The sequence below is a fragment of the Salvia hispanica genome, chromosome 5, assembly GCF_023119035.1.
Source record: "Salvia hispanica cultivar TCC Black 2014 chromosome 5, UniMelb_Shisp_WGS_1.0, whole genome shotgun sequence".
NCBI lineage: Eukaryota > Viridiplantae > Streptophyta > Magnoliopsida > Lamiales > Lamiaceae > Salvia > Salvia hispanica.
The window spans coordinates 40,283,678-40,298,109 of NC_062969.1; the positions used below are offsets into that span (position 1 = coordinate 40,283,678).

Here is a 14,432-nt window from a genome sequence, read left to right on the forward strand (position 1 = left end):
TCATTCACCTTCTCAAAGCCCAAGAAATGGTGGGATCTTTACCCAATCTCTACAAAAGCTTAGAAACCCTCAACGACGCCTACATACTACCTAACCAGAAAAAGGATACCGCCAGTCTCTAGTTCCTCGGTTCCTCTTCTTGCCCTCCCTGATTCTCATGATCAGCTTCACAAGGAACTTTACAGATGCTGCACCTGTGTCAATCCCAACTATCTTTCTAATGACCCACGCGCCACTTGTCCTTCATGCCATCGCCATCTTACCGCCGAAAGAGGGCGGTTTGGTGAAGGATGTGGTTACTTACATGGTCATGGACGATTTGCTGATCATGCCTATGTCTATTATCACCTGCGTCACTATGATTAATAGTATGTTTAATATGAAGGATGTGGGTGCTTTGGAAGAGAAGGTTGTCACTTTTGGGATGGATGAGGTAAATGCACTGTCTTTTTCTTTTGTTATTTTTCTTCTAAAATAGTATCTGTATTTTGTATATCTGGTAGGCCTTGAAGCTGCTCAAGGCTTCTATGGAGAGCAACAAGGTTTTGACTGATGTCTTCTTTTAGATGAAGAAATGCACCAGAATAGTGTCCAGTGTTGTTGTTTATTCTCTATCAATAAATGGCTACTTTCTAATGTCAGTTGATTAAGCTAATTATTAAGCACGTCTGCCAAAGATGGCTAATTCCGAAAATATAGACAAATCTCATTCGCTAAAACAGAATACAACAGTTTGATGCTATTCCCGGAAATACATAGTCAAATAAGGGAATTGATCCCCTGCTTTGTTAAAATCACAGGCTACTATGGAACTAAACGCAGCCATTTTCACTCAAAATGCATCTTCCTTTTCATTTATCACTGCTGCACAACACCCAAATTAATATTATCTGCATTTTTCTTAATATAATATTTGTGTGTAATGGTATTGAATATAAAAATATTATCATTATAATTGAAAAAAAAGTGCTGATGTGCGGGTCACAAGACGGCACCCAAATTGATGGTGTATCATTATTTTCCTATATATTTGGACTTTTTAATAATAAATGGAGTAGTATAATAATTTAATCAATATACATGTATTTAAATAGAAGGGAAGATGCGATTAGAGCATCTCCAATGCAAATAGGCCAGCTATAGGTCAGCCACTCTCTCTCCTTGCCACGTCAGCAGCATTAAACAACCACCCGCCACATCAGATTTAGGCCAACCATAGGCCAGCCGCAATAAAAATAATTCAAAAAATACTACATTTACGGAATTAAAATCACGATTAAATTACGGAATTAAATATACGACACATATACGGGAAAATTAATTCATTTCATAAAAAAAAGTACAAAGATTAAAAAAAAAAATACATGATTAAAAAAAAAAAAAAATCCATAGGCGAGCCCCGCCACTCTCTACTCTCGTCGCCGTCGCCGTCGTCCGCCGCCGTCACTCGCCGCCACCCGGGGTATCCGAGCCCACGTCGGAACCCCCCATCCGTGCCCTCGCCGCATCCAAATCAACCCGCATGCTCTCGAGCATCGAGTGAAGAAACATCTTCTCCGTGGGGTCGTTGGCAGCCCTCCAATCTTGGAAGATCTTGTACATCTGCTCCCGCGTTTTTTGCCGCGAGAAGAAGGTGAACTCGGGGGCGGGGGGTGCCGAGACGACCTCCCGGGGCGATAGGGGATCCACTCCCCTCGCCGCCCGCTGCGCCCGCTTTTGTCCAACCGGGCGAGGGTGACGAGCAAATGATGGAGGGGACGGAAACTCCTCAGCATCCGGAGCATCCGGGGGGAGGTCGTGGGATCCGCGGCCGCCGCCGCCAGAAGTCGCCGAATAGTTTAGCCTCTCGCTTCTTCGGCCACCCATGCGTCGCACCCCCGCCCCGAACTTCTCGAGTCCTTCAGGCCCTCCTTATTCCGCCCACTAGTGAGCCGACGGAGGGCGTTGGCGTATAACGCCGAAAAACGGCCGACCGCGGCCCCGATGCGCTCCCACCCTTCCGGACCTCCTCCCCGCCGAAGTCCTTCCCGTGCGGGCAGTGCCTCTTGTAGGCATCTCTAATCTTCGCCCACATGTTGACGACCCGCTGGTTGTTCGCAACCAGCGGATCGTCGCACACCTCCAACCACCCCCTGGCCACCCCGGCGTACTCATCCTCCGTCCACTTCCTCCGGGTGGTGGTGTCGTCAACAGCGGGCTGCGACGACTCGCCGACCGCCTTGGCCTTCCCCTTCGTCTTCTTCTTCTTCGCCGCTGCGGCCCGCCCCGCTGGAACGGGAGTGTCCGGATCCCCGAGATCGATCCCCATGTCATGCAATGACAAAAGGTCATCGCCAGTGAACTGCGTCTCCACCTGGGTCGACGTGTGAGACGAAGCCGTCAAAAAATCCAAAGAGGGACGATAGACCGTGTCCCCCCCTCGGTGAACCCCGCATCCCGGATGCATAACCATCATCTGCCGCTGCATCCGGGGCATACCTCCCTACCCCCGCCCGCCGCTGGCCTGCTCCGCCGCCCGGCATACCCCACGGCATCCCCCCCGGTTCCCACCCCCGGCGCTCCGCCATCATACCCATCAGGGTGATTCCAAGGGACGTTAAACCCCGAGCCCATCTCGCGCCACATCGGCCCCATCCAGATCCCACGGGTACCGTGGGAGTTCGAGATCCACTCGTCGCCGGACTCGGACTCGTTGTTGTGATCCATCGCTCGATGATGCTCTTGTACGTAAATGTAGAGAGAGAGAAAACTCGTTAAAACAAGTGGTGCAAATGAAAATGAAACTAAAATCACGTTTATATAGGTTTTTTTTTTTAAAAATGGAAAATACGGCGCTGGCCGATCGGCACGCCACAATGGCGGCCAGCGCCACACCATCGGCTAGTCCACGCCAAAATTTTGGCCGATTTCCCGCTGGCCGACTCCAATGCTTCGGCTAGCCGACCGGCTAACGACGCGAATCGGCTAGCCGGCATTGGAGATGCTCTTAGTTCCACAGCAGCCCCTGCTGTGATTTTAACACAACAGGGGATCCATTCCCGTCAAATAATAGGGGAGGATCCCTTGCTGTGGCTTATATCACAGCAGGGGGTGCGGTGCTTGAAACGCCAAAATTTGTGAACAAAACACAACAGCTATACTAACTTTTTTATGTTTAATTCACATCATTTTAAACACTATTTTATTCAATTAAAATGTAAACCGAACTTAAAAAGGAAAGACGTTGGCATGTTAGAGTATTTCACAAATTTTGTTGCGTAATCGGCGTACGTCGCAGCCTTTGTTGCGTAAACCATCCACGTCTATCTATGCAGAGCATCTCTAATAGCGGCTAGCCCACCGACTAGCTGATTCGCGGCGCTAGCCGAACTACTGCGATCGGCGAGCGGCGAATCGACTAGCCATTAGGTGAGCGCAGGCCGATTTGAAGGCGCTGGCCGCCATTGCAGGCTGGCGATCGGCCAGCGCAATTTTTTTTTTTTATTTTATTTTTGAAACACTATATATTCGCGATTTTCACGTCATTTTCATTTGCACCACTTGTTTTAACGAGTTTTCTCTATCTACATTTCTGTACAAGAGCAACATCGAGAGATGGACAACAACAACCAGTTTACTCCGGCGACGAGCGGGTCTCGGACTCCCACGTTACCCGTGGGGTCTGGATGGGGGCAGATGGGCGGGTAGTACAACATGTACCCTTAGCGGCGGGTTGATGGGAATGATGGCGGGCGGGCAGGCGATGTCGGGCGAAGGGGCAGCCCAGCGGCGGGCGGGGAATGCCGGGTGGGGAGGTACGCCGCAGATGACGCCGCAGATAATGCAGCAGATGATGGGGATGATGCCGGTATGGCAGGGGGGTGCAGCCCGGTATGCAGGGGTCGCCAGGGGGGGGGGGACACGGTCTATCGTCCTACTTTTGACTTTTTGACGGCTTCGTCTCACACATCGACCCCGGTGGAGACGCAGTTCACTGGGGATGACAGTTTCTCATTACAGGAGTTGGGGATCGGTGTCGAGGAGGCGGACACTCCCGTTCCAACGGGGGGAGTAGAGCGGGGTCGGGCTGCGCCGAAGAAGAAGAAGAGCAAGGTGGTTGGGGAGTCGTCGCAGCCGGCTGTTGACGACACCACCGCACGGAGGAAGTGAACGGACGATGAGAACGTCGCCCTGTCCAAGGCGAACAACCAGAGGATCGTCAATATGTGGGCTAAGATTAGAGCAGCCTACAAGAGGAACTGCCCGCATGGAAAGGACTTCACCTGGGAGGAGTGCCGGAAGGCGTGGGTCGATTGTTCCAGTTGGCCGATTTTCGGACTTGTACGCACGCCCTCCGCATGCAGACTAGTGGGTAGGTTGAGAAGGACTGCCGGAGGATAGCGGAGAGTATGTTCCCCAAGCCGGGGGTTTATAAGGAGTTCACCTACTGGAACTGTTATCTGGTGCTGAAGGACCGAGAAGTTCGGGCGGGGGTCGCAGGCTGGGTGGCCGAAGAAGCAGGCTGAACTATTCCGGCGATTACAGCGGCAATAGCGGTGGTTCCCACGACCTCCCCCCGGATGCTGAGGAGTTTCCGTCCCCTCCATCGTTTGCTCGCCGCACTCGCCCGGTTTGCCAAAAGCGGGCGCAACGGGCAGCGAGGGGATCCTCCCCCCTATCGCCCCAGGAGGTCCAATCGGCAACCCCCCCAACCCGCGCTCACCTTCTTCTCGCGTCAAAAAACGCGGGAGCAGATGTACACGGTCTTTCAAGATTGGAAGGCTGCAACTGACCCCACGGAGAAGAGGTTTCTTCACTCGATGCTCGAGAGCATGCGGGTCGATTTGGGTGCGCGAAGGCACGGTTGGGGGGCTTAGACGCGGGCTCAGATGTGGAGGTCCCGGGTGGCGGCGGCAACGGCAGCGACGGAGACGGCGACGACGAGAAGTAGAGAGAGGCGAGGCTCGTGTGTGGAAGCTCGATTTTCTTTTATTATGTAATTTATTTTTATTTAATGTAATTTTTTTTAATCAATGTACCTTTTTTTATTTAAATGAAATTAATGAATTTTCTCGGGTATGTCTCGTAAATTTATTTCCGTAATTTGTCATAAATTTAATTCCGTAAATTGAATTATTTTTATTGCGGCAAGCTTGTGGCTAGCCTATTTGCTTAAAATGCTGATGTGGCCGGTGGAATTTTAGTGCTGATGACGTGGTAGGGAGAGAGAGTGGCTAGCCAGTGGCTGGCCTAAAGCCATTGGAGATGCTCTGGAGGCAGTGTTTTGGACTGCCATGTGTCACACTTTTGGATGGGAAAGCCATCTTGAGAAATGGAAAGAAATGTTGGTTGAAAAAGTTAGTAGGATGTGAGACTCATATTAGTTTTATAATAAAATGTGAGTGAATTGAGCTAGTGGAATGTGAGACCTACATACTATTTATGGTAAAAATGAAACGTGACTCTTAATTAAGAACGGCCGAAATGAATAAGTGTGACTCTTAATCGGTTACTGCGGGGGTAATAATAAAGCAAACTCTACTGGGCTAAAAATAGGTCCAATGCAGAAAATTGGTTTATCAGAGAAGATTAAACACTCGTATATATACACACATGCTTGGGACTAATTTTCTGATTATTTGATTGCTGCAGAGCAGGATCTTGGAATCCGGCGATAGCTCACTGGCGGAAGGAGCTGTGGAGGCGAGGCACGACGGAATGAGGGGTGGAGCGGCGGGATGGGCGGTGGTCGTGGCGGCGCCAATTTGGAAGAGAAATAGAGAGAGATGGTGGCAAGCGAGACGTGTCGTGGTTGGTGGCTAAGCTCGCCGAGATTGAGGGTATGTTTGATAACCCGGTAAATCCTAGAAAATGACCCATTTCCTTGGCTTTTCTATTGTTTGATGCACTTTCCCATTTTTTGAAGAAGCCCACAAAAACACTTCAGCCCTCATAGGCCCAAGAGTGTAAACTGATTTATCGGTGGAAACTTATAGCTGCACAAGACGATTGAATGGGCTTAATTCAATTTAGTGTGGTGTATAGTTGATGGGCCAAAATTCAAATAAGGCTTGGTTGGTGGATTTACATCCTAATCAAAACTCTTTGTATTAATATTAATCTAATATGTTACGTTTATAGTACTATATGTCTGTGTGAAACAATGTTTTTTTTATAAACGTATGTGTGAATTTATGCAATAGGAGTATTATATGGTTAACTTATATTTAAATTGCTAGCTACCATTAAATGATAGATATTAGATCTTCAGATTAAGGGTTAATATCTATCATTTTCGAATATCAATATATCCAATAAAAAAATATCAATTAGGATATTTATGTCAACTAAGAATAAAGTAATTATAACTAATTTTTTAAAAATATCTCAAAAATTTAAATACATATAACTATATTGATTTCAACTAGCAAAATAAAGATTCAATATAAGATGTGAGGTTCGTTGCAACGACGAATCACATAATTTATTAGTCGAGCATAATGATGACAACAAGTTGAACTAGATGGAATTCAGTACTCTATAAGGCAATTTGTCGAGCCGTTGTATCAAACTAGAAACTTAATTCCAGCGAATGAATCTTCGGTTGAATGACTTCAGATCGTAACAGTTTGCACCGTGTAAAATTCTTAATATCTTGTCCCACATCGACTTGGTAACGATCCTAGCTCACCTATAAAAGTATGGATACCCTCCCCCTTATAAGGTCTTTTAAAGGGTGAGTGACCCATTTCTAATATGGTATCCGAGCGGGCCCAAGTCGATGATGGATTTAACTCTTCTCCTCTTTTCAAGGGGTGAGTGACTAATTTCTCATACACCGTGACACCAGCCATAAATCGTAACTAGAACATCCAGAAAATAAGTCTTGATAAGATATGATAATTGTACTTGGGCATTAATACGGGGAAGTACCAAACATTTATGTAGATGATGAAGCTCTAAACTTGCATTAATCTATTAATTTTCTTGTATTTTATGGTCACAGTGCAAGCATGTTTATATATATGGATAGAAAAAAAAAACAACTTAAATGATTTGTGTTATAGAGGGAAGAGAGTTGTGTGATGGTATGAGAGGAGAGATAAAATGGAATGAAGAAATATACTCATGTGAATCAAACTTCATGTGCCCTATCCTTCTCTCATAGATTTTAATGCAATTGCTCATTGATCTAGTGCATCATTCAACGATAATTTATTTTGTAGAAGAAATAAAGTCATTCTTGTTAATGGAAGAAGAAATAATGCTGTGATTAAGAAGATGTAATAAATAATTTCCTAAAGTGTATAATTGATTCCATTAATAATGTAATTAATACCTTAAATTAATTAATCATTATAAATTTATTGTAAATGTAAAATACCTAAAATATCGTACATTATATATACAATCTTTGTTAATTCATCACTACCCTATTTTTATATGGTACATTAAACTCATCAATTCCAAAAATTAAGAACGAAAATGATATTCATTAATCTCTCATTAGTTGCCAATCAGTAATCATTTCATACATTTAATTAGTCACATCAAAAAATAAAATCTAAAATTGTATTTAACCTTCTCATTCTCAGCATCTCAAAAACCCTAATGAGATACTAAACTCTCTATCACAATTACACCATCTAAATTTTGATTAGGTGTATTACCTTGTAGAGTAAGATGAGTTAAAGCGATGGTACGTGACTGGTGCATCTAAAACTGGAAAAATATTTATATTACAGAACACTTTGGGGGATCAATTAATTTTTACCAAGGTTGAATACATATTTGAATTTGAAATTGAAGTGGGGAAGCTATTTTTGTAATACTGATCAAAATAGAGCAGAAGCATACACATTTGGAAACATATTCTTAACTCTCTTCTTGGGTTCCCTCTCGTGAGTTTCATTTTACATTTTCTTCTTTTCCTTGTTCTTCTGTAGATCTCATCGTCTTAGACAGCAATAAACACCCCTTCCTTCCGAGTTAGAGGTAATCTGTGTGTGTATAATGTCAGATAACTCATTTTAGGTTTTTTAGGTTTTGAGAGTTTAATTGACATGTTTGGTAGGGTTGATAACCCATCTAGGGATGGAATTTTACGCCACATTAACCCACCTTTATTGGACTGTTTATATGATACAACTAATTAGGGTTAGTTAAAATCATAAATTTAACTTTTGAAATTTAGATTTATTCGCCCTCCACATATAATTAAATTTTATTACTAGTTTTTTTCTCAATGTTAAATTCTTCAAATCCTTGTCCCACATCGGCTTGGTGATGATCCTAGCTCCTCTATATCACCCTTACATAGGGAATGTCACCCTTATATATAAGGAGCTTATTACAAAATATGTAATCAATCTAGTCTTAGCTAGGCTCGAAGCTACAGTAGGATAAATGTAGTACTCCTATTATATCTGTGCTTTATCTAACTATTTCTTGGAGAATAGCAAATAATCTTGAGTTATGAAATAATATGAAAAATGCATCACGATTGTTCATTTGTAGGAAGAAAAAAAGAAAGTAGATTGATTGATATGGCCGACCTCGAGGCACAGCAGGATGACCAATCCTCGACCATCTTAGCCCGACCAAATCTGCCTGTTACACTGCAGGTAACTACTTCGATGCTGGAATGAAATAACTAATATAGCTTCTGGATTGAAATCCTAATAATGACATTTAAAATTAGCAGTTTGATGAGGTAGTGTACAAGATAAAAATGAATGAGGGAGGATGGTCAGAGTTGATGAAGAGGAATGCGGAAGAAGAAGAAAGAGTCATCCTTAAAGGGATCTCCGGCAGCGTGCTGCCCGGAGAGATGCTTGCAATGCTGGGGCCCTCGGGCAGCGGCAAGACGACCCTGCTGACCGCCCTGGGCGGCAGGCTAGGCGGCGATCTCACCGGGACCATCACTTTCAATGGGCAGCCGTTGTCGAATGCAATGAAGCGCAAGTCAGGCTTCGTCACCCAAGACGACGTCCTCTACCCTCACTTAACTGTGACGGAGACGCTCGTCTACACGGCCCTCCTTCGGCTGCCCGGTTCCCTGACGAAGGCGGAGAAGGTTGGGCAGGCAGAGGCTGTGATTGCGCAGCTTGGCCTGTTGAGGTGCAGTAACAGCATCATCGATGGGCCAGTTGCGAGGGGGGTATCCGGGGGTGAGCGGAAACGGGTGAGCATCGGACAGGAGATGCTCACCAACCCGAGCGTGTTGTTCCTTGACGAGCCAACCTCGGGATTGGATTCGACCACCGCCCAAAGAATCGTTTCCACGCTCTGGGAGCTCGCAAATGGGGGCTGCCGCACAGTGGTGATGACCATTCACCAACCCTCGAGCAGGATCTTCCATATGTTCAGCAAGGTTCTTCTGCTTTCGGATGGGAATCCGATGTATTTCGGCAAAGGAGCCGATGTCTTGGAGTACTTTTCTAGTTTGGGGTTTTCCCCGGGGATGGTTGCCACGAACCCAGCTGATTTCTTGCTGGATTTAGCAAATGGTACTCCTTTTTTTTCTTTTTTTTTGTGTAAGGTAAGAATTGAGTTAGTATTGTTGCATATCTTGTAGGAGTGGCAACGGGCGATACCGATGAAGACCTAGAAGAGGTTAAGCAGAGATTGGTGACTGCTTACAAGACGGCCACTGTGAGGGAAGAGCTATCAGTAGCCGATTATGACAGTGGTGCTCTTCCAGCCGATGATGATAGGCGCTGGTCGAATCCATGGATTGCTCAGTTCTCGATCTTGCTGGGGAGGGGGGTCAAAGAGAGGAAATATGATTCCTTCTCAAGGATTAGGATTGTGGAGGTTTTGGTTGCTGCCCTCGTCTGCGGACTCCTTTGGTGGCAATCCGACATCGACCACTTGCAAGACCAAGTACGTAATTTACTAGTTTGAAAATGGAGTAGTAACTAACCCTGCATCTATATGTTTTGATTGATAATGCGCATGCATATAGGTGGGGCTCCTATTCTTCTATGCCGAGTTTTGGGGGTTCTACCCCATGTTCCAGACCGTCTTCGCAATCACTCAAGAGCGTATGATGCTCACGAAAGAGCGAGCATCGGGCATGTACCGCCTATCATCCTACTTCATGGCCCTAAACCTCAACCTGCCCATGGATCTAGTCCTCCCCACCATCTTCTATGCCATGACCTACACCATGGCGGGCCTCAAGCACACTGCCGGAGCCTTCTTCTCGGGCCTCTTCGTGCTTCTCTACAGCGTCCTGTGCACCCAGGGGCTCAGCCTCGCCATTGGGGCAGCCTTGATGGACGGGAAGTCTGGCGTTACGCTTGGAGCCATCATCGTCATCACCTTTCTACTGTCAAGTGGCTTCTTTGTTCAGCATGTCCCTATATTCATTAGCTGGATCAGGTATATTTCGATCAGCTCACACACCCTCAATCTCCTGCTGTGGTCGCAGTATGAGACTGAGGAGACCTTTCATTGCACCGCAAACCACACTTGCCTAGTGAGGGATTTTCCCTCCATTAGAGCTGCATGGATTGGCGGGACTGTCAGCGCCGTGTCAGCCTCGTTCGTTGCCATGACTGGGATGCTCGTGTTTTATAGGCTCATAGCCTATCTTTTCCTTATGAGACTCAGTGTCCCTAGGAAATAGGCTTTGCTTTCCAAAATTTGTTGTTTAAGGCATTAGATCAAGGGGAAGTAGCTTGGTAGACAGTCATATGTGTAACAATATTTGTATTGCTACTATTTGGTTTCTTCTAATGAGTATCATTATTACTATAAGGTTTCGTATTATACTGCAAATGTTAATTGTCGTGATTTTCAAACGTCGTCGTTTAACAGAGGAAGTTGATCACAATAATGGTTCCCAATCTATTGTTTCGGGATCCTTTAAAACAGACGAAACAGTATACTAACATAATGAATAGGTCTTAGAGTTCCTTGAATTTGCATAATCAACAGCTAACATAAGGAAGTTTTGCTGAATTTTTTTAAGAGAATCAACAATGGTTCCCAATCTATCGTCACGGAATTTGAGTTGATTAGTACCTTACTAATTCCCAAAGCTGAAGCATCCGGATGCGATGGCCGTGTTTCACTGCCCTTAGCATCTTGTCTGGATTCTAAAGCTGAAAGAACCAAAACTGTGAATCAGTGTTTATCAACTACTATATGTTTTCACATATTCCACTATTTGAAATACCAAATTATCCAGAAATGGAGATTCAGATCTACTAAGTTGGAAAAAAGGAAACTAGCTGACATTGCAGAGAATACAAATTCAACCTACAAGGGCTGGATCAGCATTCACTCCAACATCCATCAAAGCATCTATGGGCTTTGTTCTCCAAAAAAGAGTGTGGACCCACCCTCCTTGGTTGCTGCAATGGAAAACGATGAATCATTTTTGGCAGGGGGCGTCCGCAGCATATCTTCAACTGCTTTCGAGCGCACTTTCTGTAATTCTTCCTGGATATTCCAGGATTCAGATGCAAGAGAACTCCGTCTCTGGCTGGCAAATGATTTTGCCTCCTCCTCGTCCAGAATTCCTTCCACCTCGACCTCCTCTCGTACTCCTCGAGCTTCTTCTGCCTGCCACAGAATCTGACTCATTGTTGTAGTAAGAGTCTCTCCTCAGTCCAGATTATTGCAACAACTTGAGAAAAGGTTGTGATCCTTCTATACTTTATGAAGAATTCCTAGTAGTCTCAATTCTAGACTCAAAGCTCAAGAGAAAAGAGCTAACATCAGGGACTTTCCATGGCACTACTCTTGAGGTCACAGCACACACCACTGGATCATAATCCCGCCCTAGGCCTCCCAAGATGTGAAGTATCTGTTCATCATTAGAGATTTTGCAGCCAACTGATCCCAGAAGATCAAATAATGTCTTCATGGGAAGGGACTCCTCCTTCATATTCTGGACCAGCTGCCTATATTGCATCACTTTAGCAGTGGATCTACTTGCAAAATTGGTTTCCAAAGCACTCAAAATGTCACGAGCTGATCTCAACCCAACAACATGGACCAGTGCACCTTCTGAAAGTGATGACAAGATCCATCCAGCAAGCTGTCTATCTTGCCTTTGCCAGGTTTTAAACTCTGGATTTTCCACCATTGTTCCTTGGGTTGTACCAGGAACGTTCATCGGAGGAGGAGGAGCTTCTTCAGAGAGATAGGACTCAAGTCCATACCCCCACACTGCTATCTCCACTTGCTGTTTCCAAATCAGAAAATTTTCATCTGTTAGTTTGAATGAAATGGGTGGTATTTGGGTAATACCGGGCAAGGCTGACAAAGGAATTGATGTGGCGTTTGAATCGCTTGATTCCGCCATTTTTAAGTTAAAAGATAACGCGGAAGCAAAAGTAGAGCAGAGACAGAATCATCCTGATCCTGCTCTGATACCATGGAAGGAAACAGGGAGAAAAGACACTTGGAAAGCAAAATATATTGTAGCTAAAAGAGAAATATTGAAAAGGCTACTATCTCATTCAAATCAGAAGTTCAATACACATTACATGTATATATAACCTTATCAAGAAGTATCTGGAACTTTTACTAATTCAAAATCAATAATGATAATCATCAATTTATCTGACTAATGATAACAGTAACTTGATCAATTCTACCTTGCAATCCCTCATACAGCCACATCTCTATATGAGAGCTTGTGGTCCTTCACACTAGCTGGATTCTTTCCAGCTATGCATCCAAGTGATATAGATCCACATCCAGTACATCTGGTCTTGTGTGGATCTTGAGCACCAACGGAATGCACTGAGTCATCACTTTTAGTACCAGCTCTCTGTTCCTCCATCACTGCAACTTTAGCTTGAGGTTGAGCCTCTTCACATCCTTCAACTTGAGTGCACTTTCCACAATTCTTCCTGAATATTCCAGGATCCAGATGCAAGAGAACTCTGTCTCTGAAATACAATAAACAAAGGCAAATGAGTAAGACATATAGCAAACGAAAAGGTTCGCTTCAATTGATTGAAATAAGCAACTAAACATTAATGAAACCACAATAAAACTTTGGCATAAGATTGCCTCCATACAGATAATTCACATATGGATAAAGACCTCATAGTGCGAGATCAGATCATCTGATGCAGATGACATTGACTGAATACGGCGTTCGTTCCTTGAAAAGTTTCATAGTTGTAGTCAATGGGGTTCTCAATTCAACATGTTCTGTTGGAGATGCCCAGGGAGGCCTTTCCTTCATATAAGATCTGGCCATATCTCCAATTTCCATCTGCATTAACAAAGGTCAACAACATTGTACACATATCAGGATTTCTTTACAAGGCAAGGAAACCTTCAGAACTCAAGAAGAAGCAAATGAATTTTTTCAAACTATGATTGAAACTCCAGAGTTGAAGAAAAATGACTTTCTCTGAAATCTATCATTTTAATTCATGACTAACACGGTCAATTGCAGCAGATTTAAGTACAAGTTCCATGTGCCAACTCTGATGAAACAAAGAGCTGCATAAATAATTAAAAAGGACTCAAACAAAGGATTGCCACTATATATCCTAGTATAAGAGTAAGAAGTGTTCACAACTGTGCCCATGAAATTTTCAACTAGTAGAAACTGAGACTGCATCACTAAAATAGCGATAAAGATCACCTATCCATGAGTAAATAATGGCCAGTGAAATTTTCTTCTTCTTCATATTCAATCCTAGCATTTCATTGTTTCCTCTTCCATCAGTTTCGCTACAAATCATTCCAATAACTATGCTACCAGCTCCAAAATTGCCTAGTGCCAGAATTACAATAGAAAAATATATAAAAAGAAAAAAACGACCTAACCTAATCAAGTTGGTTATTCAATGCTATTCTGATTTTGGTAATTTTGGATCCAAATTCGAAATAGAAGCTCTGTATTTCGTCAACCGAGATCATGAAATCTATCAAAAAATCTAATTCAAGCACGTGATGAAAAATCTCAAATTAGAAGAAACAAATAATGCTGCGTTACCTCTCAGTTCTCGGGAGGGATGCAAAACGCAGCGTTTCATTCGATTGCTTCATCCCCTCTTTAAACAACAATTTTGATTACTCTATACTAGGGATGTCAATTGGGCTAACCCGCTCGGGTTCGCGCCAACCCACTCGGGTTGTCGGGCTATTTGGATGCGGGTTATTCGGGTTATGAATTTTTCGGGCTATAAATTTCCGGCTCTAACCCTAAATCTTCGGATTTCGAGCTAACCCACGGGCTATTCGGACCAAACGTGATCTTATGTGTTACTTTCTATTCGATTCAATATTCTAACTTATAAAAAAAAATTCTACAAATTATCACAAATAGTAAAGTATTATCAAAATGATCAAGAGAAATAAAATAATAACAATTGAAAATTGAAACAATATTCATAAACATATTGCTAATTAGTAGAACACGTGAATCTGACTACAATTAAATGGAAATCATGCATCTAAAAGGAGTTGAATGG

The 14,432-nt window shown here is 43.9% G+C and overlaps 2 protein-coding genes across 7 annotated transcripts; one reads left to right on the forward strand and one right to left on the reverse strand.

Annotated features, from left to right (window-relative positions):
• Positions 1 to 8,525: 8,525 nt before the first annotated feature.
• Positions 8,526 to 10,612, forward strand: LOC125190073 (ABC transporter G family member 9-like). The gene is made up of 4 exons (XM_048087270.1): positions 8,526 to 8,603; positions 8,684 to 9,488; positions 9,557 to 9,864; positions 9,947 to 10,612. Exons 1-4 carry the CDS (start codon positions 8,526 to 8,528, stop codon positions 10,610 to 10,612), a joined length of 1,857 nt encoding a protein of 618 aa, XP_047943227.1.
• Positions 10,613 to 11,475: 863 nt separating this feature from the next.
• Positions 11,476 to 14,007, reverse strand: LOC125189201. Of its 6 annotated transcripts, none has more exons than XM_048086470.1 (4): positions 13,955 to 14,007; positions 13,048 to 13,222; positions 12,594 to 12,890; positions 11,476 to 12,178 (listed from the first exon to the last, which is right to left on the reverse strand). In XM_048086470.1, the coding sequence occupies exons 3-4, from the start codon at positions 12,606 to 12,608 to the stop codon at positions 11,648 to 11,650; spliced, it is 546 nt and encodes a 181-aa protein (XP_047942427.1). In that variant the 5' UTR covers positions 12,609 to 12,890; positions 13,048 to 13,222; positions 13,955 to 14,007; the 3' UTR covers positions 11,476 to 11,647. The 6 variants fall into 6 exon arrangements, with proteins under 6 accessions (XP_047942427.1, XP_047942428.1, XP_047942429.1 ...); XM_048086471.1 differs by lacking the exon at positions 13,955 to 14,007 and adding an exon at positions 13,786 to 13,902; XM_048086472.1 differs by lacking the exon at positions 13,955 to 14,007 and adding an exon at positions 13,601 to 13,755 and having other exon boundaries at positions 12,594 to 12,851.
• Positions 14,008 to 14,432: the final 425 nt, after the last annotated feature.

Excerpts from the sequence above, each read along its gene's own strand:
- LOC125190073 (XM_048087270.1), top strand. The coding sequence starts at position 8,526 with ATGGCCGACCTCGAGGCACAGCAGGATGACCAATCCTCGACCATCTTA. Across the intron at positions 8,604-8,683 it reads ATCTGCCTGTTACACTGCAG|TTTGATGAGGTAGTGTACAA; the intron begins GTAACTACTTCG and ends TAAAATTAGCAG. Across the intron at positions 9,865-9,946 it reads TCGACCACTTGCAAGACCAA|GTGGGGCTCCTATTCTTCTA; the intron begins GTACGTAATTTA and ends GCATGCATATAG.